At 37.1% G+C, this 23,894-nt stretch overlaps 1 protein-coding gene and 1 long non-coding RNA gene across 3 annotated transcripts in view; one reads left to right on the top strand and one right to left on the bottom strand.

Moving 5' to 3' along the window:
• The window catches only part of LOC129414716 (uncharacterized), a 53,636-nt gene extending 51,576 nt beyond the window's left edge, over positions 1-2,060 (top strand). The window contains exons 3-4 of one of the 2 annotated variants that reach the window (XR_008634506.2): positions 1,335-1,398; positions 1,491-2,060. This is a non-coding gene — a long non-coding RNA (uncharacterized lncRNA). Of the gene's footprint in view, positions 1-1,334 lie in introns of both variants that reach the window. The other variant, XR_008634505.2, reaches the window with a different exon arrangement.
• Positions 1-23,535, bottom strand: part of trabd2b (TraB domain containing 2B) — a 77,990-nt gene extending 54,455 nt beyond the window's left edge. Inside the window, exons 1-2 of the mRNA XM_055168812.2 lie at positions 23,183-23,535; positions 20,034-20,603 (exon numbers count right to left, since the gene is read on the bottom strand). Of these exons, the coding sequence (XP_055024787.2) occupies positions 20,034-20,603; positions 23,183-23,293 (681 nt within the window). The 5' untranslated portion in view covers positions 23,294-23,535. The remainder of the gene's footprint in view (positions 1-20,033; positions 20,604-23,182) is intronic.
• Between the last annotated feature and the right edge of the window lie 359 nt (positions 23,536-23,894).

Genomic DNA, 23,894 nt, shown 5'->3' with positions numbered 1-23,894 from the left:
CCATCTTTCTGTTTTTCTTCATTTCCATTATGCACTGACGTACCTTCAGGATGTCCATTTAGCAATTATTAGCAATTACATTGTATTTATAAAGTGAGGGTGTGTTGAGGATTTCTCTCAGAGGATTTGGAGGAGTATGTTATGGGAAAGATGCATTGAAAGTTTAATATGTGTGTGTGTGTGTGTGTGTGTGTTTGTGTGTGTGTGTGTTTTAAAGGGACATTACACTTTTTTTAAAATATGCTCATTTTCCAGCTCCCCTAGAGTTAAACATTTGATTCTTACGTTTTGAAATCCATTCAGCTGATTTCCGGTCTGGCGCTAGCACTTTTAGCATAGCTTAGCACAATCCATTGAATCTGATTAGACCATTAGCATCGCACAAAAAAATAACCAAAGAGTTTAAATATTTTTCGATATTTTTCCTATTTAAACCTTGACTCTTTTGTAGTTACATCGTGTACTAAGACCGACAGTAAATTAAAAGTTGCAATTTTCTAGGCTGATGTGGTTAGGACTATACTCTCATTCTGGCGAAAATAGTCTCCTTGGTTACTTTCAATGGCAGGAGACTTTTTTCGAACAGTGCGTAATATCACTACGCCTGCTGCAGCCATGTTACAGCTGAAAAGTCCTTGATTATTACGCCAGAATGAGAGTATAGTTCCTAGCCATATCTGCCTAGAAAATCACAACTTTTAATTTTCCTTCGTTCTAGTGCACAGTGTGACTACAGAGGAGTCAAGTTTTGAGTGGGAAAAATATCGAAGCTCTTTGGTTGTTTTTAGCGCTAAGCTGGTGGTCTTGTCAGATTCAGTGGATTGTGCTAAGCTATGCTAAAAGTGCTAGTGCTAGACCCAGAGATCAGCTGAATGAATTCCAAAACGGTAAAAATCAAATGTTTAACTCTAGGGGAGCTAGAAAATGAGCATATTTTCAAAAAAAAGTTGAATGTCCCTTTAAGAAAGGGGTGCCAAAGTTCAAGCATTGGACTGTTCTCTGTCAATAGGTTTTGCAAATACACACCTCAGTTTTCCAACATGTTTGCCATGTATTACATATCTGTTGAACACACTTTAACCCACTTTCTTTCTCTTACCTCTGTGGCTTCTATAGTACAAACATATTTATCATGGCCACTCAAGTTTTCCAGGTTTCCCCCACAGCTGCCCACTAATCTGTTTGCTCTGGTCTCACCACAGTCTGAAGTTACCAAACTCATCAGGCCCAGAAGAGCTTTGCTACAGACGTGTGGCTCTTTCTCACTTGGTATCTCCTCTGAACCCAAATCTTAAGATTACTATTTTTTTCTGTTCCTTTCTTTCTGTCAAAAGGGTGTAATTTCAGCTGCCCATCATCGTCTCCCGTAGTGACCAGCTCCTGAGGAACTCTGAACTAGTACAGGACTCTTTAAGCAAATTCGATTTCTCAACCCATTTGCCTTCTATAAACACTGCCATATGTTTGATATTACATATAAACTGTTCCAGTGGGTGCAGAGAATAAAGAGGAACAGGAACCGGAGAATTAAATGGCAGGTGAAATCAAGCGAGATCTGAGGCGAGGGAAAAACAGAACAGAGAATGAGAGTAACAATACGCCAAACATCTCCTCTCGTCTTGGCAACAAACAGGAGGAAAGCGAAAGATCTCATCTTTAATTCAGTCTATTTTGTACATGCGAAAGTGAGAACATCCTGTTTGCCCTTTTAAGGGCAGAACATGGAAAGTTCAACAAGCAGACACGGAGAAACAAACAATACCCCATTATCTCAACAACTAACCTGAACGATACAACAAAAAGCTATCCAGAAGCGCTGAAATCAAACCCATTTTCAACAAACTCAACAGGATAAATCAACAGAGTGGTTTCCAAAATGAAAAGTATTAGAAGAAACTAAAATGTGTTTTTTCTGTGCTGGCAATTGCTGAAATTAAAATTAAGATTAAGAAACGGATTTTCCAGACACACTTTCTTGGCAACGTGATCCAACGAATTTCGATCTCCGCATCTGTCTGTGCCCGTATCACGGACTTTCTTTTCCGTGTCAGTTTCACGTATTGGTTACTCAATTTTTTTTCCTAGTTTCTAACCATTTTCATGTGGGTTCGGGGTTAGAACGACTTTCTGTAAAATGACATCCTAACCCAAACCCAACCCTAAGGTCAGGGATAATTGTTTAAGAATCCGGAAAAAATAGTATAAACTAGGGATGCACAATATATCGGCCGACATATCGTTACTGCTTATTGTTAATATTATCGGTTATCGGTCTGATAGCAAAATTAGGCTGATAAATGAAAGCCGATAAATGATGGATTATTTTGGTTTGTTGAACCACTTCACTTGCTCATTGCTGGCCATGTGGAGTTTTGATTGGTGCTTCCTGTGACATAGCACGAAGATGACACATGTTGCGGGCTTAAGAAGAGTATGCTAGCCTAGCGCAAAGACAAGATGTCCGCGGTCTGGGAGTTTTTCATTGTGAAATTAATATGAATATTTATCTGCCTATTTCGGTTATTAGCCCCCAAATATAAAGAGTTATCGGTTATCGGTATCGGCCAAAATTTCCATATCGGTGCATCCCTAGTATAAACTAATAGTTAAAGTGACATCCTAACCCAAACTCCAAATCTAACACCAAACCTGAGCAAAAATGGTTTAAAAATAGGAAAAACAATTGAGTAACCAATACGCGAAACTGACACAGAAAAGAAAGTCCATGGTACGGGCACGGAAAAATGCGGATATCCGTGACAATGACACGAATAAATGAGCAAAATATTCCGTGACTATACCACTTTGTGAGATCATGTTGTTCTTGTCATTGGTGTATTAAATAAACATTACAAATGTAACAAATCAAAGATAGACTAAAATGTAAACAATTTTGAGAACAGTAAGTGCATTAAATAGTCATCAGGTGTTCCTGTATAGCTTACACTACTAGATGAGCATTGCGTTAGTAGTGTAATAGATTACGGGTTTAAACCCAGGGAACACACACGCTTATAAATGTGTATACCTTGTAAAACACTGGAAGTCACTTAATATAAAATCATCTGCCAAGAGCATAAATGTAATAAATGTAACAAGCTTGCAGAAAACATTACAAGCATTAACTGATGAGCTATCACTTCTGACCTTAAAGACAAAAACAGCTGTGCGAGAAAATAAAAGAGAGAGTATGAAATGATAAAAACAAACCATTCTCCAACCCATACGATTGCTTTGGTCGTTTCTCTATTTCACCAAATATGACCATATATATAGATGCATTTACTAAATTATTGTCTCTACCAGCAGCAGGTGAAACTGGATATATTTAAGCAATATCGCTCGAGTAGGAGTGTGATATAGCTCTATATCATCACGGCTGTGATTAGGCCAGAGGCAATCAGCCCTGATGATATAGAGCTATATCGCACAACTCCGAGAGCGATATTGCTTTTATACAACAGTTCGACGGCACACGCTTGAAAAACGAAACTAGAAAACAACAACGGAGTAATTTTAAAAGCCTCTTTGTTTGAGAACTACTTCTTCCGCCACGGATTTGAGGGCGGCCAGAATGACAGGTAAAACTTTCCGCTGCTTTGAATCTCATAATAACTCAATGGACGGATAGACGTTTCTTTATATTAACGTTTTGGTCACAAAGTGTAGTTTTAAGATTAGTTCAGTCGAGAATATATATGTATTATATTTAAATCTGCAGTTGATTAGTAAAGATAGCGCCTGTTTGAACGTTTGCTTAGTGAGATTCGGTACGAATGAGAACCAAAGCATGAGCGGACGTCAGGGTTCACTCGCCCTGCTGACCACCGCCCTCTCTGGGCTACATCTCTGACAGGGATTCCCTGGCTCTCATGTTGGCCTTGTTTGTTTATGATCGTCAAAATGAGATCAAATCAGCAGTATTTGGTGTCATGATCAAACTATTACTTGTTTTTTATTCATATTTAGTGTATTTTGTGTTGTTATTGTTTTGGCGCGAGGTAAAAGTGAATAAAACTATACTTGTATAACATTACTATTGCTTTCTCATTTATTCTTAACGCGATACGAGCAATCGATTATTATTATTAAACTTTGTTCTTGTCAGTACTATATAAAACGTTTTTTTATAAGTGTCAGAGAGATGTTTTTGCATGCTGCTTATAAATATACCAGTGGCGATATCTCATAACATGTTTTAATAGTCACGTCACGATAAAGTAAATGATCAATGTCCACATTTAAAAGCTGCGGTGCTTACCTGCAGTTCCACGGTGTTTTCGCGTTCTGATAAGAGATAATAGGTCCTGAAAAAAACGAGTGTTTATATTCCTCTTTCCAAGTGTTAATCGTCCACACGATGTGACAAGACATTTCTCCCATTAACTTTAACGTAACATCCAAGAGCGCTGATCTTTGACGGAATAATAACTTCCGAATGGGGATTAACAGACTGATTTATGAGCTAGTAAAATAATGAAACACACGGAGAGTGATTCAAAACAGGGCGTCTGCTTCTTCTTCTTCTTCATTTCGTTTAATGGCTGCTCACTCCTTGGGAGTATTACTGCCACCTACTGTATACTTTGCGCATATGTGTAATAGATCAGGGCGTCTGTGTTTTTCCATTCAGAGATGAGCCTGCTTAGGACCTCCATTCACCAGGTGGCGGAATGATACGAAAGGTGAAGCAGTTACAGTGCCGTTATCAGCACAATATCGCATAGCTCTTAGCCAATCAGATTCGAGAACCAGAAAGAACTGTTGTATAATAAGGTATAAAATTATATTTTGGGGTATAATTTTCCTATAATGACATAGGGTAAGATTTTTAATTTAAACCCCCAGGATTAATTGTATTTCATTACACATCACACTATTCAGGTGTTTAGGGCAAATAATGTACCTGTTTATTTATTATATAATATAAACACAGCTGCATACAAAACAGTCACAACTTTTTTAAAATGTACTTAAAATATTCCAAGTGTACCGAGGTCAACCGATCGATTTATTTGAAGAAAAGATGCAAAAGTGATGACAATCTGCTGTAAATATTAGATCGGGTGTACACTTGATTCAAAAACTGCCGCCAGAAGAAGCGATGATACATAATCTATGATCAGTGTTGGGGAAAGTTACTTTTAAAAGTAATGCATTACAATATTAAGTTATTCCCCAATAAAGTAACTAAATGCGTTACTTAGTTACTTTTCATGGAAAGTAGTACTTACGTTACTTTTAAGTTACTTTTGCATTACTTTTTCTTATTTGGCTGAGGCTTGATCTCTTTCAGGCCTTGCAGGTGTTTTTTATGACTGAGAAGTTCTGCATTCAGAAATTGCATGAATGCAAAAATGTCAAGCTCTGCCATTTTTGTTTCTCACTCAAACCGTTCCCACTTAGGCGCGCACACATAGAGTGCGTCATTCTTATTTAATTTAGTACATAATTTGTTTTAAATCAAATTAATTAAACTAAAAAGTAACTCGCATTACTTTTTTAAAAAAGTAACTCAAATATTAATGTGTACATTTATAAAGTAATGCATTACTTTACTCGTTACTTCAAAAAAGTAATATTATTACGTAATGCAAGTTACTTATAATGCGTTACCCCCAACACTGTCTATGATTGTGAAAACACATTGGCTTTCGTGTGTCTTGTGACCGATTGCATTTTTACGTTAGCTAAGAATGTGAAGCGCTATTGGCTCTTGTGACCGACTACATCATGCTGGTTTATGTTTGAATGAGATCTAACTGTGCGTTTTGAGTTCTTCATATAAAGTAATCGTATGGCTTCAGTTCGCAAGGTTTGCAACGCGAATGGTTTGTAATATTTATACTGTTGTATGCAATAAATACCTTACTTGCGTGTTGTGTTTTATATGGTTGAGAAGTGGGTGGGTTTAGGATAAGGGTGAGAGTGGGGTTAGATGCTCCAAAATATCTTTAAAACCATAAATGTTTATGAAACCGTTTCTACATTTACAAATTCATAAAATTAAATGTGTCTAATCTGATGTATAAGCCAAAAACCTTAAAACATAACAACAGGTTGTATAAGGTACTGCCGCTAGAGGACACTAATCCCTTAATACGTCACTTTATGTCATAATAAGGTGCTTGCACAAACGACCTATGTGGTCGTTATTTTTGGAGGACAGTCTCACAGAAACCTAATAGGTGCTAAGCTGCACCTACAGTATCAGACTGAGAAATAAAGTGGCAAATGCCATAAACATACTTATTTCCGCTTATTATATAACTATAATCCATTCCTTAACAGGCATGAACAGTGTGGGCTGTATTACACCCTTGTTTTATCGATAGAGTGAGCTTGATTTTGCCTGATCTTATTAGAGAAAATGTACAGTATGAGCAATATCAAGTACCTTGTTAATATTACTCAAGCTTGTCTCTACTCCGGTGCTGCATGCTGTTTGGGGGCTGCTCATGAAGAAGCGGGACAGGCCGTAGAAGTTGGAGTAACAAAATGAGGGAAAATAGCTTAGGGGGATTTATGTGCACGCAAGAAAAAGTTTGTGAAAGGAGCTACGTTTCAACCGATCCGACGGGCGTTTTTCACATCAGTCCACCCTGGCGGCTGCGAACTATGAAGGCTTTGTAAATGAAATACTTTGTAAAGTAAATGGATACGTGGTTTAATCGGTGGCTTGGTAGCATCTGTTCAAACAATAGCAGCCAGAGAGGAACTTGCTAAATTGTCCACAGGACCATGAATATTATGTTGATTATATTTTCTTGTCTTGCATGTGTATGTGTGCATGCTTGCCTGTGTGTGCCTGTCAGAGGTCATGGTAGTAACCATATTTCCATCCTTACTCGTCTCGTGGGATTTGTGGGGATACCAGCGGTCAGGACCCAAAAGAGTGTTTAGGGAGAGTAAGGATCGTATTAGAGCACAGGTCACCAACATGACGCCTTAGAAAAAGACCCCTGAACCCACTGTAACCCAAGATGGTAGGTCTCCATTTAGAGGCAACGTTACATGTCATTCGCAACATTTTAACGTCCGTAATGTGAAACCAAATATTCAGTGAAAATCTGCTTTGTTAATTGTTAAAACATGTATGAGTTATTTATAATTATTTATGATATTATTATGTCTGTAAAATCCAGGTTAAAGTCTCATAATCTGATAATGAGATTAGGAGCATTAGTTTGATTTCAGTGTTTGATTTTACATTGATTTCAATATTTGACATGACCTTATTCAGTCAATATTACAAATGTCAAGGTTATATTTGGGTCAATAACGTGACGTTAATTATTTTGTGTCCGTACGATTTAAGTACATGTAAAAGGGTTAAAATTTCAAAATAAATTTGAAGATTACTTGCACTGTAAAAATACTTTGCTGCCTTAAAATTTTTTGTTGAATCAACTCGGATTTACAAGTCATTTTAAGTTACTATTGTTTATCTTGACTAAAGATGGGTTGTTATAACTACAGGTGAGTTGTTTTAACTTATAAATGAAGTTGACTTTTCTCAACTATATTTTATAAGTTGTGACAACTCATCTCTGTTGACATGACTTGTAAATCTGAGTTGATTTAACAAAAAAATTTAAGGCAGCAAAGTATTTTCTACAGTGTGCATACATCCTCTTTTTTGAGGACCAAGTCTAAAATTTCTGGTTTTATTTCATCTTGAAAAAATATTTGGGGAATAAATGCAAAAATGTCAATGTGGTGTAACCGGTCTGTGTCAACTGTTGTAACTAGTATTTTTTTTTTATTAAATTTTAAATATAGTCATTAAAAAAATTTGATAAAAAATAATCATCTAATTTGGGTAATATGATTTTTTAAATACATTTTTACATAATTTGTCAAAAATTATTTAGAAAACTAAATATTACAAATATTACAAAAATGCATTAAAAATTTAGAAATAACTAATAAAATGATATTTTAAAATGATTACGCTAACATGCCATCAAGGTGGATAAACTATTTAATATTTTTCAGTTTTTGCCACTATAGGCAGTTACGCCATTTGACATTTTCAGGTCCATTCAGTCTTAACTTTCATAAAAATTCTGCAAATGTAATTTTTTTATTGTATAAAATAAGCATAAATACACAATGTGCATTTGAAATAAACCTGATGCGTGTTTTTTAAACAAGTTTTTATAAAGATTTTTGAATTTCTCATCTTGCCAAATCATTTATGTCACTGATTTACACGGGATGTTTTTGGATGATTTTATGTAGAAAACATTAAATCACAAACAATGACTTTGGCTGGATTTTGACAGGCAGGGTCACTTTTATTGGGGTTGAGACACAGAACAGCATGTGGAGAGAGATATTGCCAAAATTGTGTTGTTTTAAATTGTCCTGTATTTGTATGGAATTATATTTGGTACTGACAGCTTAAACTGTGTGTTTTTTGTTGTACACATGATGAATATGTTTCTGTTTCATTGCTATCTCTGTTCTTTTTCCATTAACAAATGCAATGCAGGAAAGTCTCATATTTCTTTAAGCTTGCCATGTCTGTGGTCAATCGCCTCAGAAGTCTTTCCAATGAATGAGCAAACTGTTTTCTAACCCTCTCTTTATCTGCGTCTGTGTTTGGAGAGACATAATGCCTATTTGTTTTTTTAGGAGGAATCAATTGCGTCTTGGCTCACTTGGTGCATATGGGCAAGGTAAGACATGACCAAAAGAAAAAGAAAACTAACAATTTCGTAGTCCGTGACAGAAGTGTAAGATTTGTTAGTTTAGTGGTATGGTTTTTTATTTAGCGTGAAAGAAAAGTGGGGTTCAAATCCCGGGCTGTGTCATTTTTTTAATGAATTGCAACTACATTTGACAGCCGTGATCACCGTGCATTTAGTTGTAGAAATAATGCTTGAACATTTTGATGAAAACTTTGTAAGTGTTGTACTGGAAAAACAAGGGTGGGGAAATCATTTGTATAATTTAAAGCAAATGATGCTCAATCGGATCGAACCCTAATAAAAGCATATTATATTTGTGTGTACTCTATGTGTGTGTGTGTGTATAAATGAATGCTTAGATGATTTTGTCGTAAAAAGGGACCCATTCTCGCTGATAGCTAAGACAGCCGGTATACGACCTTTCGCGTGACGCGAGGCCATGAAAGCGAAGATGAAATGACTGTTCCATTCTTAAAGAGGAATGCAGCGAGGAAGATGAAGAGAAAGAAAGGTGGATCCTGGTGCAGGGATCACAGCTGTGTGGAATAGCAGTCAGTCTTCTGCATTCCCAGCTGCTGTGTCTCTTGAGCGAGCACACAGCCCTGCGGCCTGAACACGATCATTCGCCAATGTGCAAAATTCATTAGGGTTGGAATACAGCCTTAGCAAGATAGGACCATTTATTAAGTCATTGAGATGTTTCATAAATAACTACAGACAGGAAACATCAGGGACTAGTCACTTGATACGGTATAACATAGATCATTCCATTATCAGCAACTTCACATACATTATGTTTAGATAAATGTATGGAAGTTTTGAAGGAACATGTTTGTGAATATGGATGGCCAGTTTATCTAGATTTTTCTTAGATTTAACATATATTTTATGGGGTTTAAAGCTCGGTCCGTAGTACTATTCCAACTCGAATGAATTCTGCACATTTGGGAATGATAAACTGTCAGCACAGTTAATACTCTCTCTGAAAAGTTGTATCTTCAGATCCCTTTTAAAAAAGCGCCTTTAAAGGGAATTGCTGATTTTACACACGCACAAAACTTGAGCTGACTCAGTTTTAAAAAGTGAGGTGCAAAATGATGCCACAGAACACCATTTTTGGGTTTATGGTTCCATAAAGAACATTTAACATTCAAAGAACCTTTCTGTTGCATAAAAGGTCATACAGACTACACTTTAAAATAAAAGTGCTTAATAGGTTCTTCACAGAAATTTTTTTGGGTTCCTAAAGAACCATTCAGGCAAAGGTTCTGGAAGAATCATTTCTTTCATAGCTTTTTGCAATCTGAACAAAAGGGTTCATCAGATGTTAAAGGTCCTTATGGAACCATTCAGCCAGAAATAGTTTCTCTATGGCATCATAAGGGCACCTATTTTTGACAGTGTATAAAAAGGTAAGAAATAAATACGAACCTTTACCTGAATGGTTCTTTGTGGAACTACAATAGGTTCTTCTATGAACTCAAAGTTACATTTTGATGTTTTTTTTGTTTGAACAATACATTTTTCATTTAACGCCTTTGTAACAGGTTTCGGTTATGCTTTATTTTGATAATAATTTCTACTATAACTATAAATCATTTTGCATTTACATGTCAACTATTTCTCATTAATTTGCGACTACTAGATATGTTACTCTCATTAAAGCAGAGGTCTTTCACCTTTTTAGGCAAAGGACCCCATAAATGATAGAGAAGAGGTGCAGGGACCTCCAGTAAATGTAGCAAATTAATACTGCGTTTATTTTTTTTATAACACATTTTTTTTATTATTAACCTATCAATTTTTGTTTGATGCCTGATTTCATTTTCCCCCAAAATTATTTTGCATTAAACACTATTTTGAGGACCTCCAGTAATACCACCACAGACCCCCAAGGCTCCCAGGACCCCCTGATAAAGACCCAGAGGATAGCAGACTGTTATAGGATTAGGGAAGGGGTAAGTTTAGTAGAACAAATTGACATGTAGTTGCAATTTTTTTTTTTAAATATCTTAGCAGAAATTTGAAAAATGTTGCATTTACTTCACACAAGCGGAGCCATGTCCCCTGTTGCCATGGGAACGTTATGAAGTGATGTGATTATGTGACGTGACCATCATTGAAAAGCTGAAAACAGTTTTTGCAAGTTCCAGCAGTTTTTGCAAGTTCCCACAATTTTTGCAAGTTCCCGCAATTTCATCGCATAAAATTGCATAAATATTCTGCATATTCACATTTTTTAAGAAAACATGCCGCAAGATCAAGGATTTTTGCCTGCAACAATCACAAAAAAGCAGCGTTTTTCTAGAAGGACTGCGTAGCCTCTTATGGAAGGCCTGAAATTCCACAAGGGGGCGTATTTGTTCCTCAGACATTGCACAATAAACGTGACATCCGAATATATTCATTATAAATCGTGAATGAAAAGTGAGATTCGAACGAATGTCCTTTAGTGAACTAATTGTATACACTATTTATATCGTAATTCGGTCAGGAACGTGAAGATTGTGAGATGAACAAATGGATTAAAAAGGCTTGGATATTAATATACAAATTTATGAACAATTTGTTTTGGACAATTTCACCGAAGCGGATAAAGGGAAGATTTTGAAGGTAAGTAAATATCCTAAATCGGCGCCGCCCGGTTCAGGTAACTAACACCTAGATTACAGTTTTATGACTGCTAAAAATCATATTATGTTTTGTGTGTGCGTTTAATGGAATCCCTGAAGTCTAAGCTTTGCAACGATGTGCCGCACGACCATATATTTTAAAGATTTAATGCTTCAAAGTTACAATGACATAATGCAGCCTCACGTGCAAGGGAGGGGGTGTAGCGTCTACGGCACAGTGTTCCTTATCAGGTTATTCTGCACTATCCAACCCCGGCACTGCCTTTTAGAGTAGAGATTAGCTCAATTGCATTTAAAATTACACACCCAAAAACGGCACATTTTTGCTCACACCTACAAAGTGGCACTTTTAACATGCCATAATATTTTATCTATATGGTATTTAAAGCTAGAACTTTACATTTGTACTCTCGGGACACCAAAATATTTATTTGACATCTTTAAAAAGTCTTGTGAAATGTCCCCTATAACAAAAAAACATTGAATCAAGAGAACTACCTTAAAATACACATTTTATTGTGTAGTCCGCTTAAGAGAATAATGTAAAAATGAAACTCCTCTCTCTTATTTTCATCTTTTAGAAAAGCCACAGAACAGGATGTTTGTGTGGGCATCTCATGGATAATTACTCCTGCGAGGAAGGGCGCACCCACAACACAGACGCATGGCTTGCAGACCACTCTTTGCGTGTGCCACGCTCTGGGGTAAGATGGCACTTTGATGTAGGTAACTAACTACCTCCCAGTGGATGAAAGTAAACATTCACGATATCCGTGGCTTGGCTTTTCCACTCCGCTGAATTCCAGAGCAAGCCTCGTATTCAGGCCAATCCATAATTGTCTAAGTGGTTCTGGACAGCAGGGGGCAATTTAGTCATTTGAAAGGCCAATTAAGTAATTAGAGCAGCGTTTCGACTGCCGTGTGTATGCTCATGGGCCCGCAGATTGCCTGATTTGGCACTTTTATGCACATTTGCTAGTGATGTTATTGAAGGCTTAGGTCCCCTAGTGGACATCCTTCACAGTGGCGTAGCAGAGAATGATTGATAATTGCAAATATGAAAACCTGGATAGTCATTTATGAGTCAAATAGTTTTAAGACAAAGAGAGGGCTGAGATTTTAGTTCATATTTACAAACATCTTTCATTTAGTTCATATTCACAGACATCTTTCATTCCAAAGATTGATTTTTTTTCAATGAGCCATGTGAAAATGCAAAGCTCAAATCCCATCTTGAAACAATGAGGAAAGAATTTGACGATAACATCTTTGCTTCTACCAGACTGAATGTCCTGCGTGTGTTTTTGTGCTACAGTAAATGCCCATATTCTAAGATTATGATTCTAGAGCCTTTCAGGAGAGAGAGAGAGAGAGAGAGAGAGACATACAGTATAGAGTATATTTTGGGCTAGGAGGTTATCCAGCAGGGGCAAAAGGTGGCTGGTTTTTCCATCACACTGCTATACAGCTCTTACACAAGAGGACTGGAATGTAAATATTTAAATGCTCAGATTGTCCATTATTCTATTATTTAAATATATGATATGTCCTCAGGTCTATCAGATGGTCACAATGCCGTTTTGAGTATGTGTTGAGTAATTGTAATTGCACAATACCGAAGAATAATTGTATTAATCACAAGCCAGTTGTGAAATTTTGGAAACATTTTGCATACATATGTAGTATCGTTCTTAATAGCATTTCTTGTTTAGTAACCATAAGAGTCAAAACCTTAAGGGTCATTTTTTTGAATTGAGATTTATACATAATCTGAAAGCTGAATAAATAAGCTTTCCAGTGATGTGTGGTTTATTAAGAAAGGACAATATTTGGCAGAGATACCATTTAAAAATCTGGTATTACGGTGTTAAAAAATCTAATTATTGAGAAATTTGCTTTTTAAAGTTGTCCAAATCAAGTCCTTAGCAACACATTACTAATGATAAATAAATTTTATATATATATATATATATATATATATATATATATATATATATATATATATATATATACAGTAGAAAATTTACAAAATATCTATATGGAACATGATCTTTACTTAATATCCCATAAAAATCTATAATTTTGACCCATAGAATGTATTTTTGCCTATTGCTACAAATATAGCCGGGACTTATGACTGGTTTTGTGGTCAAGGGTCACATATGTAACCCTGTCTGTGTAACCCAGCAGGCTAAAGTCTCATATAAAGGTTATATTTTAACAGAATGTTCTTTACATTATGTAGGATGATTTTATAGAGGACATTAAATAAAAATGACTTTACACAGATTGTTTTCACAGATTGGGTCACATTACAGTGACAAGCTGGCAGATCTATTAAGCGAAAGTGAATATTACAGTAGGTAATGGTTTCCCAACAGATACCACTACTACACTATTTAACACTTTCTACCATTGGATGTTGAATTTACAATGTTGGCAAACATAACTGACATTTTTACACTGGCACAACAAACATTAACCGAGTAAATACACAGACCCAGCGAAACTGAACTACCATTGGAATTTGGTGTTGGTTGGCATTTGCTAAGACAGTGTGAGTTATTTTGTTTCATTTTGCTCCAAAAAATATCTCATTTACAATCTCGCAAACAATACAGGGCTCCAGACTAACTTTTTTCACTAGGAAAGCCCCCAACTGAAAATTTTAGGGGCGCAACCAGAAAATTTAGGGGCACACAACGTAAATCAACATGCTAACCAGATATTCACATTTCTACTAATTTCCACTGTATTACTAATAAATAGTTTGATGATAGATGCAGAAAGTACAACGTGCTGTTTCAAATTCAGTGTCACATCACAAAAAAAAGGTCAAATTTACTGGTTGCACATGTGCGACTGGATGTAAAATTCAGTGGCACACTCTCAAATTTTGGAGGCAGTCTGAAGCCCTGCAATATAACTGAAATTTTAGCAAAGACAAAGATACAAACAAATCAGAAGAGCGAACCTAAATGGTTAAATGAAATAACTAATAAAACTTCAGACTGAAAGTTTCAGTCCAGCTTAAAAACAGCTGTGGCTGTAGCAAACCTTAAATCTGAATCTATGTCAACACTATCTCACGAGAATTCGTACATATTTTACGAGTTGGCTAATTCGTATTAATTCATACAACCACATTTGTAATTTTTGTACGATTTTCCTTGACCCCTGTGACGTTGGGTTTAGGTGCGGGATTAGGGGTTCGGTTTCGTTGTTGTTTTTCATAAGAATCATACGTTTTTGCATGATTAGCTTCGTATGAATTAGCCAACTCTCGTGAGATCAGACTGGATATGTACTAAAACTGTATAATGTAATGTGACGTTACTTTATTTCTTCAGCCTAAATTAGCCAAGTAACTTTCCATGTTTGCTGGCCAGCTCAGTATCACAAATTCTAGTCTTTATAAGGCTCACTGTAAAAAAATAAAAAGTTGGTTCACATTAAAAAAGTAAGTTGCCTAAAGATTTGAGTTAATTCAAATTAAAAATATTAGTTAACTAAAAAAGGTGTGTAAAAATTGTTGTGTCAACTAATATTTTAAGGCAACCAGGTAATTTACTTTTTTAAGTTGAACCAATAAATCTTCCTTTACAGTGTAGTTGGCAGCACGACCATGACCTTTAAAGGGACATTCCACTTTTTTTTAAAATATGCTAACACTTTTAGCATAGCTTAGCACAATCCATTGAATCTGATTAGACCATTAGCTTCGCGCTAAACAATAACCGAAGAGTTTCAATATTTTACCTATTTAAATCTTGACTCTTCTGTAGTTACATCGTGTACTAATAGTCCCCTGCTATTGAAAGTAACCAAGGGGACTATTTTCGGGCAGTACGTAATATCACACGCCTGCTGCAGCCATGTTACATCAGCAAAGTCGCTGATTGTTACGCCAGTTTAAGAGTATAGTTCCCAGCCATATCTGCCTAGAAAATCGCAGCTTTTGATTTTCCGTCAGAAGAGTCAAGTTTTAAATAGGAAAAATATCGAAACTGGTTATTTTTAGCGTGATGCTAATGGTCTAATCAGATTCAATGGATTATGCTAAGCTATGCTAAAAGTGGTAGCGCCAGACCCGGAGATCAACTGAATTGATTCCAAAACAGTAAGACTCAAATGTTTAACTCTAGTGGAGCTGGACAATGAGCATATTTTCAAAAAAAGTGGAATGTCCCTTTAACCTCAACCCAAAAGTGAGTTCCAGATATATGACCCATTCTGTTAAAACCCATCTAAAATCATTTGTGATTTACTTTTGTTTATAAAATCATCATACATAATGTAAAGAACATTCTGTGAAATATATAACCTTGATATCTTTAAAATGGACTAAGTAAGGTCATCAATGATTAAAATCAAACTTTAATGCTCCTAATATCATAATCACATTAAAAGACTTTAGTCTGGATTTCTCAGACATGGTCACATACAGCATAAAGTTTTTTGGTCACCTCCCCCAGTTTTCAAATGTTATCTACAAACCGACCCCGAGATGAATAAATATGCACTTGCTTACATGAGGCATGAGTGCTGAAAAATATTTACTTGTTTTGTACTTCAGTGTTTTTTTGCTTGCTTCAAGCAAGTGTGTGTTGTTTCCTGCATGCCCAGCTGTCTACGCTCATCCTCCTTTGTAGAGCTAGAGATAAACCATAAGTTCCCTGCGGCCTCTGAAACTCCCAACTCCTGCATCAAGGAGAAAACCGATTCATCCGACAACCAGACACGGATCTGCGCCAGGCCATGCAAACCACTCTGCGCACCAATCATCACACCCCATTATCCCCCAAGCAACCGCATCAACACCGTGATGAGGACCTGTTTTTCTGTAACACCTTCCGAACTCAAATCACTTCCCATGAAGGTGCAAAGATCTTGGCAATGGTGCAGCATCACAGTAAACAGTCAGACTAGACGGCTTGAATCTACCACAAGCGTCGGGTCGCCAAGCGTGCACATCGCAACAAAAATGACACCACCAGGTTTGCATAGCACTCCTGGAGCTCCGCAAAGAGACCACGTTAATTTGAAGGATATTGTAGGCAGTTACTTTTATTAGGATGGATTATTAAGCCAGCTCGCGGCATTTGGCGCCGTTCCCAACTCTGATCTCTCAAAATCCCATGGCTCCTGTTTCAGATTAAGCCTCGCAGCGACACCACAGCCTACACATCATCCACCCCTTCCGCCTTTTCTTGCCTCCATGCATGATCTCGTCGGCTGACCTCACTCTTACTTTAGCGTTTCAGGCGAGCACGGCGCTCAAATTATCCCTCAGATTCTAATGCTGCATAATCATTTGCCTGTCAATTTCATTTCGTGGTCTTTACATCTTCTGGGACTATTTTGGGGGAGGAAATTCAGATGTTCAAAAGCTTGCTGATTAGCCCTGTGATTAAAATGGATCGCTGGCTGAGCTTTTGCCAGAATATAAAACAGAGACTTTAACAATCATTGAGAGCACTTTGCAGCAGTTCGTATTGCGCCGGATAACTACGTCTGTTCTGCCCATTCGGATGACATCGAGTGTAATTCAGTGAAAAATAAACTGTGACTCAAGGAATGAATTACATTTGTTGTATACACAATGCTGTAAATATGCTTTGTTTGGTTTTACATTAGCAACAAAGTGGAATGCTATCCAATTTCCATTTAGTCGAAAAGTATTATGAATCAAATATATTTCGACTCTCCCAGCCTGGGAATGAGACTGTTTTTTTGACCTCTCCCTCATATTCAAGACAAGAGAGACGTCGCCCTGTGCTGAGTCCACATTTCCCACGATTCCTCACCGGGCACCCTGGCTGGCAGACCCTGCAGGCATGTTCTTATTTGACAGCATAGTTAGGAGGTGCTGATGAAAGTGGAGAGGCTATGTTGCCTCTGTAGCCTCTCAAATTAGCACAGGAGCCCTGTTGCCTGTCACACGGGGGCCCGGTTCACAGATTCAGTTGCAGTCTGGGCGGTAGTGTCTGTTTGTTTTTGCCACCAATGCAAAAGAGTCTGAGGCAGTCATCAGTCTGCAAATTTTACACTGACTTTTCTATCCATAATTTTCAGGGTGCAACCTGTTGAATATGGTAATTCTAGCATGGTTAGCTTTAAAGATGTTTTTTAAATAAACTTTTTTAGTGAAACACATGTAACATCACTGTTAAAAAAAATTCTGTAGAAATTACAGTATTACTGGCAACTGTTTGCCAGTAACTTAAATTTGTTATTTGCTGGAAACAGTTTGTTCAAAGTTAAATGAACATTAAAAATTAACAAGTCTTTGTCTTTACATAATAAAACTAAAATAACATCCTCATGAAATGTTGTACATTATTCAGGGCTCCAGACTAACTTTTTTCACTAGGAGCATAGTGGCCCCCAACTGAAAATTTTAGGGGCGCAACCAGAAAATTTAGGGGCACACACTGTAAATCAACATGCTTACCAAATTTTCACATTTCTACTAATTTCCACTGTATTACTAATAAATACTTTAATGATAGATGCAGAAAGTGCAATGTGCTGTTTCAAATTCAGTGTCACATTACAAAAAAAGGTCACATTTACTGGTCGCAAATGTGCGACTGGATGTAAAATTCAGTGGTACACTCTAAAATTTTGGTGGCAAAATGCCTCTATTTGGGTTCTTTTTAACCTATGGTTGGGTTAAAAACGAACAAACAAGTTTGGGTTAAATGAACCTAACAAAAATGTCCATATTTGACCTAAAAGTACGGCTAAACCCTTACAAAAATTAACCATGGTTTTATAGTGGAAAAAGTGTAGTAACCATGGATTTTTGGTGTATTGATTACTATCAGCAAAACCATGGTTTTACTACACTAACCATGGTTTAAATATGGTTTTTGAAAACCATGGTTATTTTGTGGTTACCATGGTTTTACTACAGTAACCATGGTTTTTAGATTTTAACTGTAGTAAAACCATGGTTAATTTTTGTAAGGGAAACAATCCAGCACAGGTAAATTTATAACACAACGGTTGGGTTTGTCCTATTTAGGCGCAACCATGGGTTAAAAATAACTCAGCATTTTGTGCAGGACCCCTTAACCTTTCATCTTGACTACGGGTGGCCGATAAACCGGTATGATGAGAGATTTTAGACTATCTTCTCTATCAAGGTTACGTACCCACGTCACGTTGCTGTGCACATGGTCACGAAAACTTAACGTTTGTACACCTATTTAAGCACCGCAGTTTTTAACAAACGATTTTAAGTCATTGAAACAGATACAACAGTGCTATGCGCGCCCTGTTTTTGTGTGAGAGGAGCGCGAAAGTCGCCCATCTACTGCTCATAAGCTATAAATACATATATGCGTCAAAATTCCCGTCTTTGCAAGTTTCCTCATAAACACAACAATTTAGGGCTTAAGAGATAGTAAACAGCTGAAATAGAAAACGCATGTGTAACGGTAGATTGGATCCGGACATTGGTCTTAAAGGGGAAGTTGCCCAATTTTGCTCGTGTCTGTCACTCATGTTTTTTTTTAAATCTCTCACTGCTCTTGACTAAATCAGTTTTCTACCTTTAATAAGATATATAATGTACATCAGTGATGCGCGGGTTAATCCGAAATGAGTGGGTGCCTGGGGTCACCCCTGGTTACGAGTCATCCAAAAATATTGTTAATGATATTCGGGTCGCGGTCGGTCGGGTTGTTTGAAATAAAGATGCCAATTAACTATTTTAAACAATTATATTTATACATTGTTTATACATTGACCCACGCATCACTGATGTACATCATTCGTTTATCTCTGACTGTTTATCTTTGACTGTTTATCTTCATTGAGCTTGAATTTTGTTTGTTTTTATCTTCTTTTTTTATGCATGTATAAGTTTTTTGTGAGAATTATGAATATTCTATGGCATTAAATATTTTAATAACATAAAAACTTTATTAAAAGATAAAAAAACTCTACTGTGATACATATCGTTATCCTATCGTGAAATAAAATGTTGGTCATATCGCCCACCCCTAATCTTGACTTTCCTTGGATTGGCAATCTCCCCATAATTTTACCATTGCAAATAAATAGATAAAGAAATAAAGATAAAGTCCTCTTATCTCCACAGACACGAACAATAACTTCCCCGAGACTTTAAAACTGACTATTTAGTAAAAATCTTACCACCATGCTGTCTATTGCTCTTACAGTTTTTCTAGATCTCTGGAAATCTGCTCAAGTCATTATTAAAGTGCATTCATTCTTTATTATCAGTGTGTCTCTGAGGATCGAACCCACAACCGCTGCTAATGCAATGCTTCAGGAACACTGCAGAAATAAACCTCCACCTGCACATCATCAAGTGATTAGGTAAGTTTGTCCTCCTTTCACTGTAATGTTACATTAGACAGGCAGCAATAGGATAATCAAGAGGTGTCATATGATAGCGAGACCGCACAGGCAGAAAGTCATTATTTTTCCTCCCACTGTACATCATCAATTTTATTTAGCATTGATTTCCACTCTAATCGATCAAGCCGACAGCTGCTCTCCCACCTTCTTTGATTTATCTCTAGTGGCTTCAGATCTCATTTCCACATCGATCTGGTTTGTTGATGGATAATCACAGTAATAATCACCTAATCTGAAGCGACATTTATTTCCACCACCAGATTTCCAAGCGCACACGCACATCTCTTTCTAGGATTGGTTGCTGACTTACTTGTGAGAAGTTGAGTCCATTTAGTGGATGACACTGTTCCTCTACCCTTTCCACAGCCCCTGTCTTCTTTCGAAGGCGTTCGGCCTCCTGCGCCAGGAAGAGGTCCAGGACCGGCGTTCCCCTCGACCTCACGTCAGCTTCCGTCAGCGAGTTAACCATCAGCATCACCCATACGGGCCGCTTGCGTTCCCAGTTCCCCGCAATGGCGTTAAAGAGGTAGTCGGCATAAAGCCCTCTGCCACGCTGGTCCGCTGTCATCCACATGGGCATCATGTGTTTGACGTAGTCCAGGTGGCGCTTAAGGCGGCGGTAAAGGTCTCTCGGAAGTAACGTCTGGAGGTTTTCTCCATTGGGCAGCAGCTGGCAGCTGGTAAGTTTTGAGATGGTTAGAGGATCTGTGAGATCCAGTTCGAAGAACACATTGGTGCTGATCTGGAAGGCAGTTTTGGTGCTCTCAGGGATGTAGTCCCAGACTCGTGTGTAGGGGACGTGGATCGTCCCAAACAGGTAGGATGGAGGATAAGGAGGAGGCCGTTTTACTGTCCACAGGAAGGAGTTCATGTCTTTTTGCTTTAGAAGGAGAAATAAGGATTTTAGTGTCAGGGAGCAGAACATTACACCTTCATAAAATGGTCAAAGAATTGTCTGTTACTGGGACAGTACCCTATTATGTAACATGTAGGTACAGATATGTATGCATTTAGAACCAGTATGTACCTTTGAGGTACTAATATGACCTCTTTAGTTACTTTTTAGGGGTACTGTCCCAGTGACAGCTAGGGACCATTTTATGACAATTTATTTCTGACAAACTGAACAAATATGATATACTGTAAGTGCTTATAGATCTATTAAATTCTAATGTAGAAAATTTAAGATGTATGAAAATTGAAGGTTCCTACTTGGCTATGTGGTTCCATAAAGAACCTTTAACAGCTTCTGTTACAAAAAGTTTCTTTGTAAAAGTTCTTCAGACTATAAAAACATAAGAAATGTTTCCTTTACGAACCGTTGACTGAAAGGTTATCTTTGGGGAACCCAAAATGGTTCTTTAATTTCATCACTTTAATGGCATCCCTTTGTAGCACCTTTACTTTTAAGAGTGACCCATAAAGTAAAGCTTGTTCTCACACACACATGAATCAAAGTAAACCACCCAATGAAGTTTTAGACACTTATTTAATCATCTCTAAACCATAATAAAACAATATTTGTTTAACTGATTCCACAACCATACAAATGCATTAACTTTTCCTTAATTGGTCCTCTTATTCACTGCCAAAACAGGACAAAAAAACAACCAGCCGTATAACAGCTCAATCACAGAGGAGTTGGTTCATGCCACAGCACTGATAGTGTTGGCGTATTAAAATCTGTGGTGGAAATGTTTAACCAGGGTTCTTAGTTTACAGTGTGCCTCCCCTCGTAAAACAGAGCTTTTACACTCCGCAGTACAGCAAACCTCTGCTGTTCTTCACCCTCTGAAACGCTGAAAAGTATTTACTGCTGGCTGTCAATAGCTGTAAAAATGGAAACTTAAATGTACATCTCACTTTTAAATGGTCAATCTGTAAATGTAATTATTCAACTACCTGTGCCTTTGAATAGAGTTTATCACAAGTCTAAGGAAATGAACTATACCTGACTATGTAGGCCTACTGTATTTTAGTTCATCCTTACAGGCCTTACAGTATGCATGTGAGCAATGCCATTTTTTAAATGTTTAATAATAATATTAGAAAATATCTAAAATGTTAACTCTTTAAATCTTTAAAATCCACGTATTGACCTATTCGCCATTGCTTTTGTCTTCGTGGCCTTACATTATATTTTTTATAAGAAGGTCACATTCACAGACTCTCTCTGACGAGCATTGCCTAGTTTTATGAATAATTTCTTAACCAAAACCAGGCCTCGCGGTGCGTGCGCATTATGAATTATACAAAGAATGCGCGGGTCATATCCTGGACAATGGTGCCATTAATGATATACATCTCCAGGTAAAGATACACATTAAATTTCAGATAAAAATATGAATGTCAAATAAACTCAATTGACAGAATAAAAGTAGGCTGGCATAATGCATTACAAACTTTGTGCTGTTTAAAGTCTATTAAATTTGTGTTTAAAATATGTACTGAATGAATGAAGTGTAAAAGGAAAATTCAATACGAGATGCTTGAAAAATTGAGTATTACTAATCCAATAAATACGGCTATGGTGATATTTTTCATTCCTCGACTGATGAATACACTGAATATGAATATACTGTATGGCTCAGATGAAAGCAATGAGAAGTTAATTGCGTTAAACAAGCTGGTGCACTTGCCAATTCATAATTACGTAAATATGCTCGATAACAACTTTAACAGTTCTCGTCTGACTGAAACTTGATCAGTTTATGAGGGTCAGTGAAACTGTTCCATATAAATGCACTTCAAGTCAATTCACTCATGGGTTTTTAACTTTTTTCCTTTGACACATAAACTGGCATCGCACTGGTAAGAGTAGTATTACACTTGGCACAAAAAATCATTTTTCAGGCCCAGATTTTTACTTGCAAACGACAAGAAGTGACAAGTTGGCTGGGCGCCCCTAAAATATTTGTCATTGCTTTAAAATGAATATGCAGTTATGCGTCATTTATACTTAAAATATAATAATTATTGTTACTTAGAAATTTTGTTTTTATAGCGATTGTAAAAGCTGTATAACATCTTTAATAACCCGAAGAGACAGAAGAACAAGAATTAACAAGAACTTTATACAACGAAATTATATAAGTTCGGAACGTTATAAAAAAACGAATGTGTTTACATTTTAAATTGCTGAAAAATAAAAAAAAGATTTTAAATGCAATAAAATTTTGACATATTTAATTCCATCTGTTTCATTTTGTTAAACTAAATGTTTTTCAAGTGAGCTGCTATTTTGTTAAACTATACAGACATTCTAATAATTTCAGCCATCAATCAAGCAGATTTCAGTTCTTGGGAATAAAAGATATCTACAAGCCAACAAAAACACAATATTTTGTAATTACATAGTTAAATATGTATTATACACTTTACAGTTTCATGACGTGCCATTTACGAGGTGCAGCAAAGGTGCATGCCGCAACTCATAAAGCGCACGCTTTACAAACTTACCGACACATGCTTGTCACATTGCCGCGTCCTCTCGTGCGTATCCCGGGATGAGCCAATTTGAAAGAAACCGCATAAAATCACCAGCCATCGTAATCCCGAGTGACAGTTCATCTCGAGATGAGAGTGCACAGGGTAACCCGCACAGCACCTCTCAAAAGTTTATCCCTGTTGCTGAACGCAGATTTTCGCCGGTTATGGTGATCGGCTCACATATGCCGCCTCGAAAGCACACACGACGCATTCTGCCCCTCCGCCATGCTCCTGTCCCGAACTTTAAATGCTTTTGAGTTTTGTCTCCGTGTCTCCTCACTCGCAAACTGCCCAGCTGTGGCGCGCACGAACTCTACACGAGCTTCACTCACTGCGCCGGGAACGCGCAACGCCTCGCGTGTTCCCCCCGCTGCTTATTTTACTAGAGGAGGGGAGAGCAGGTTGTTTTGAAGGACGAGTGCGTAAAACATTTCAGCGACGATAAAAATGGAGAGCATTAATCTTTAAATCTTCAAAATATTCATTGCTTGATCAGAAGGTAAAGGTTGAATTTCGGGGAATCAAAATAATCCACTCATTCACAAGTTTCCCAAGACCAAGATTTTAAACATTTTAACACATTCTTCCTTAATTCGTTTATTATTTAAAACAATGCTTATCATCATTTAGTATGTAGGCTACGCTGGCTATCGTCGTCTTTTAACGCGTAAACGTTTCTTGT

The sequence above is a fragment of the Misgurnus anguillicaudatus genome, chromosome 5 (genome assembly GCF_027580225.2).
Source record: "Misgurnus anguillicaudatus chromosome 5, ASM2758022v2, whole genome shotgun sequence".
NCBI lineage: Eukaryota > Metazoa > Chordata > Actinopteri > Cypriniformes > Cobitidae > Misgurnus > Misgurnus anguillicaudatus.
Note: the sequence above shows the minus strand (reverse complement) of the source record. Positions and strands in the feature narration are given on the sequence as shown.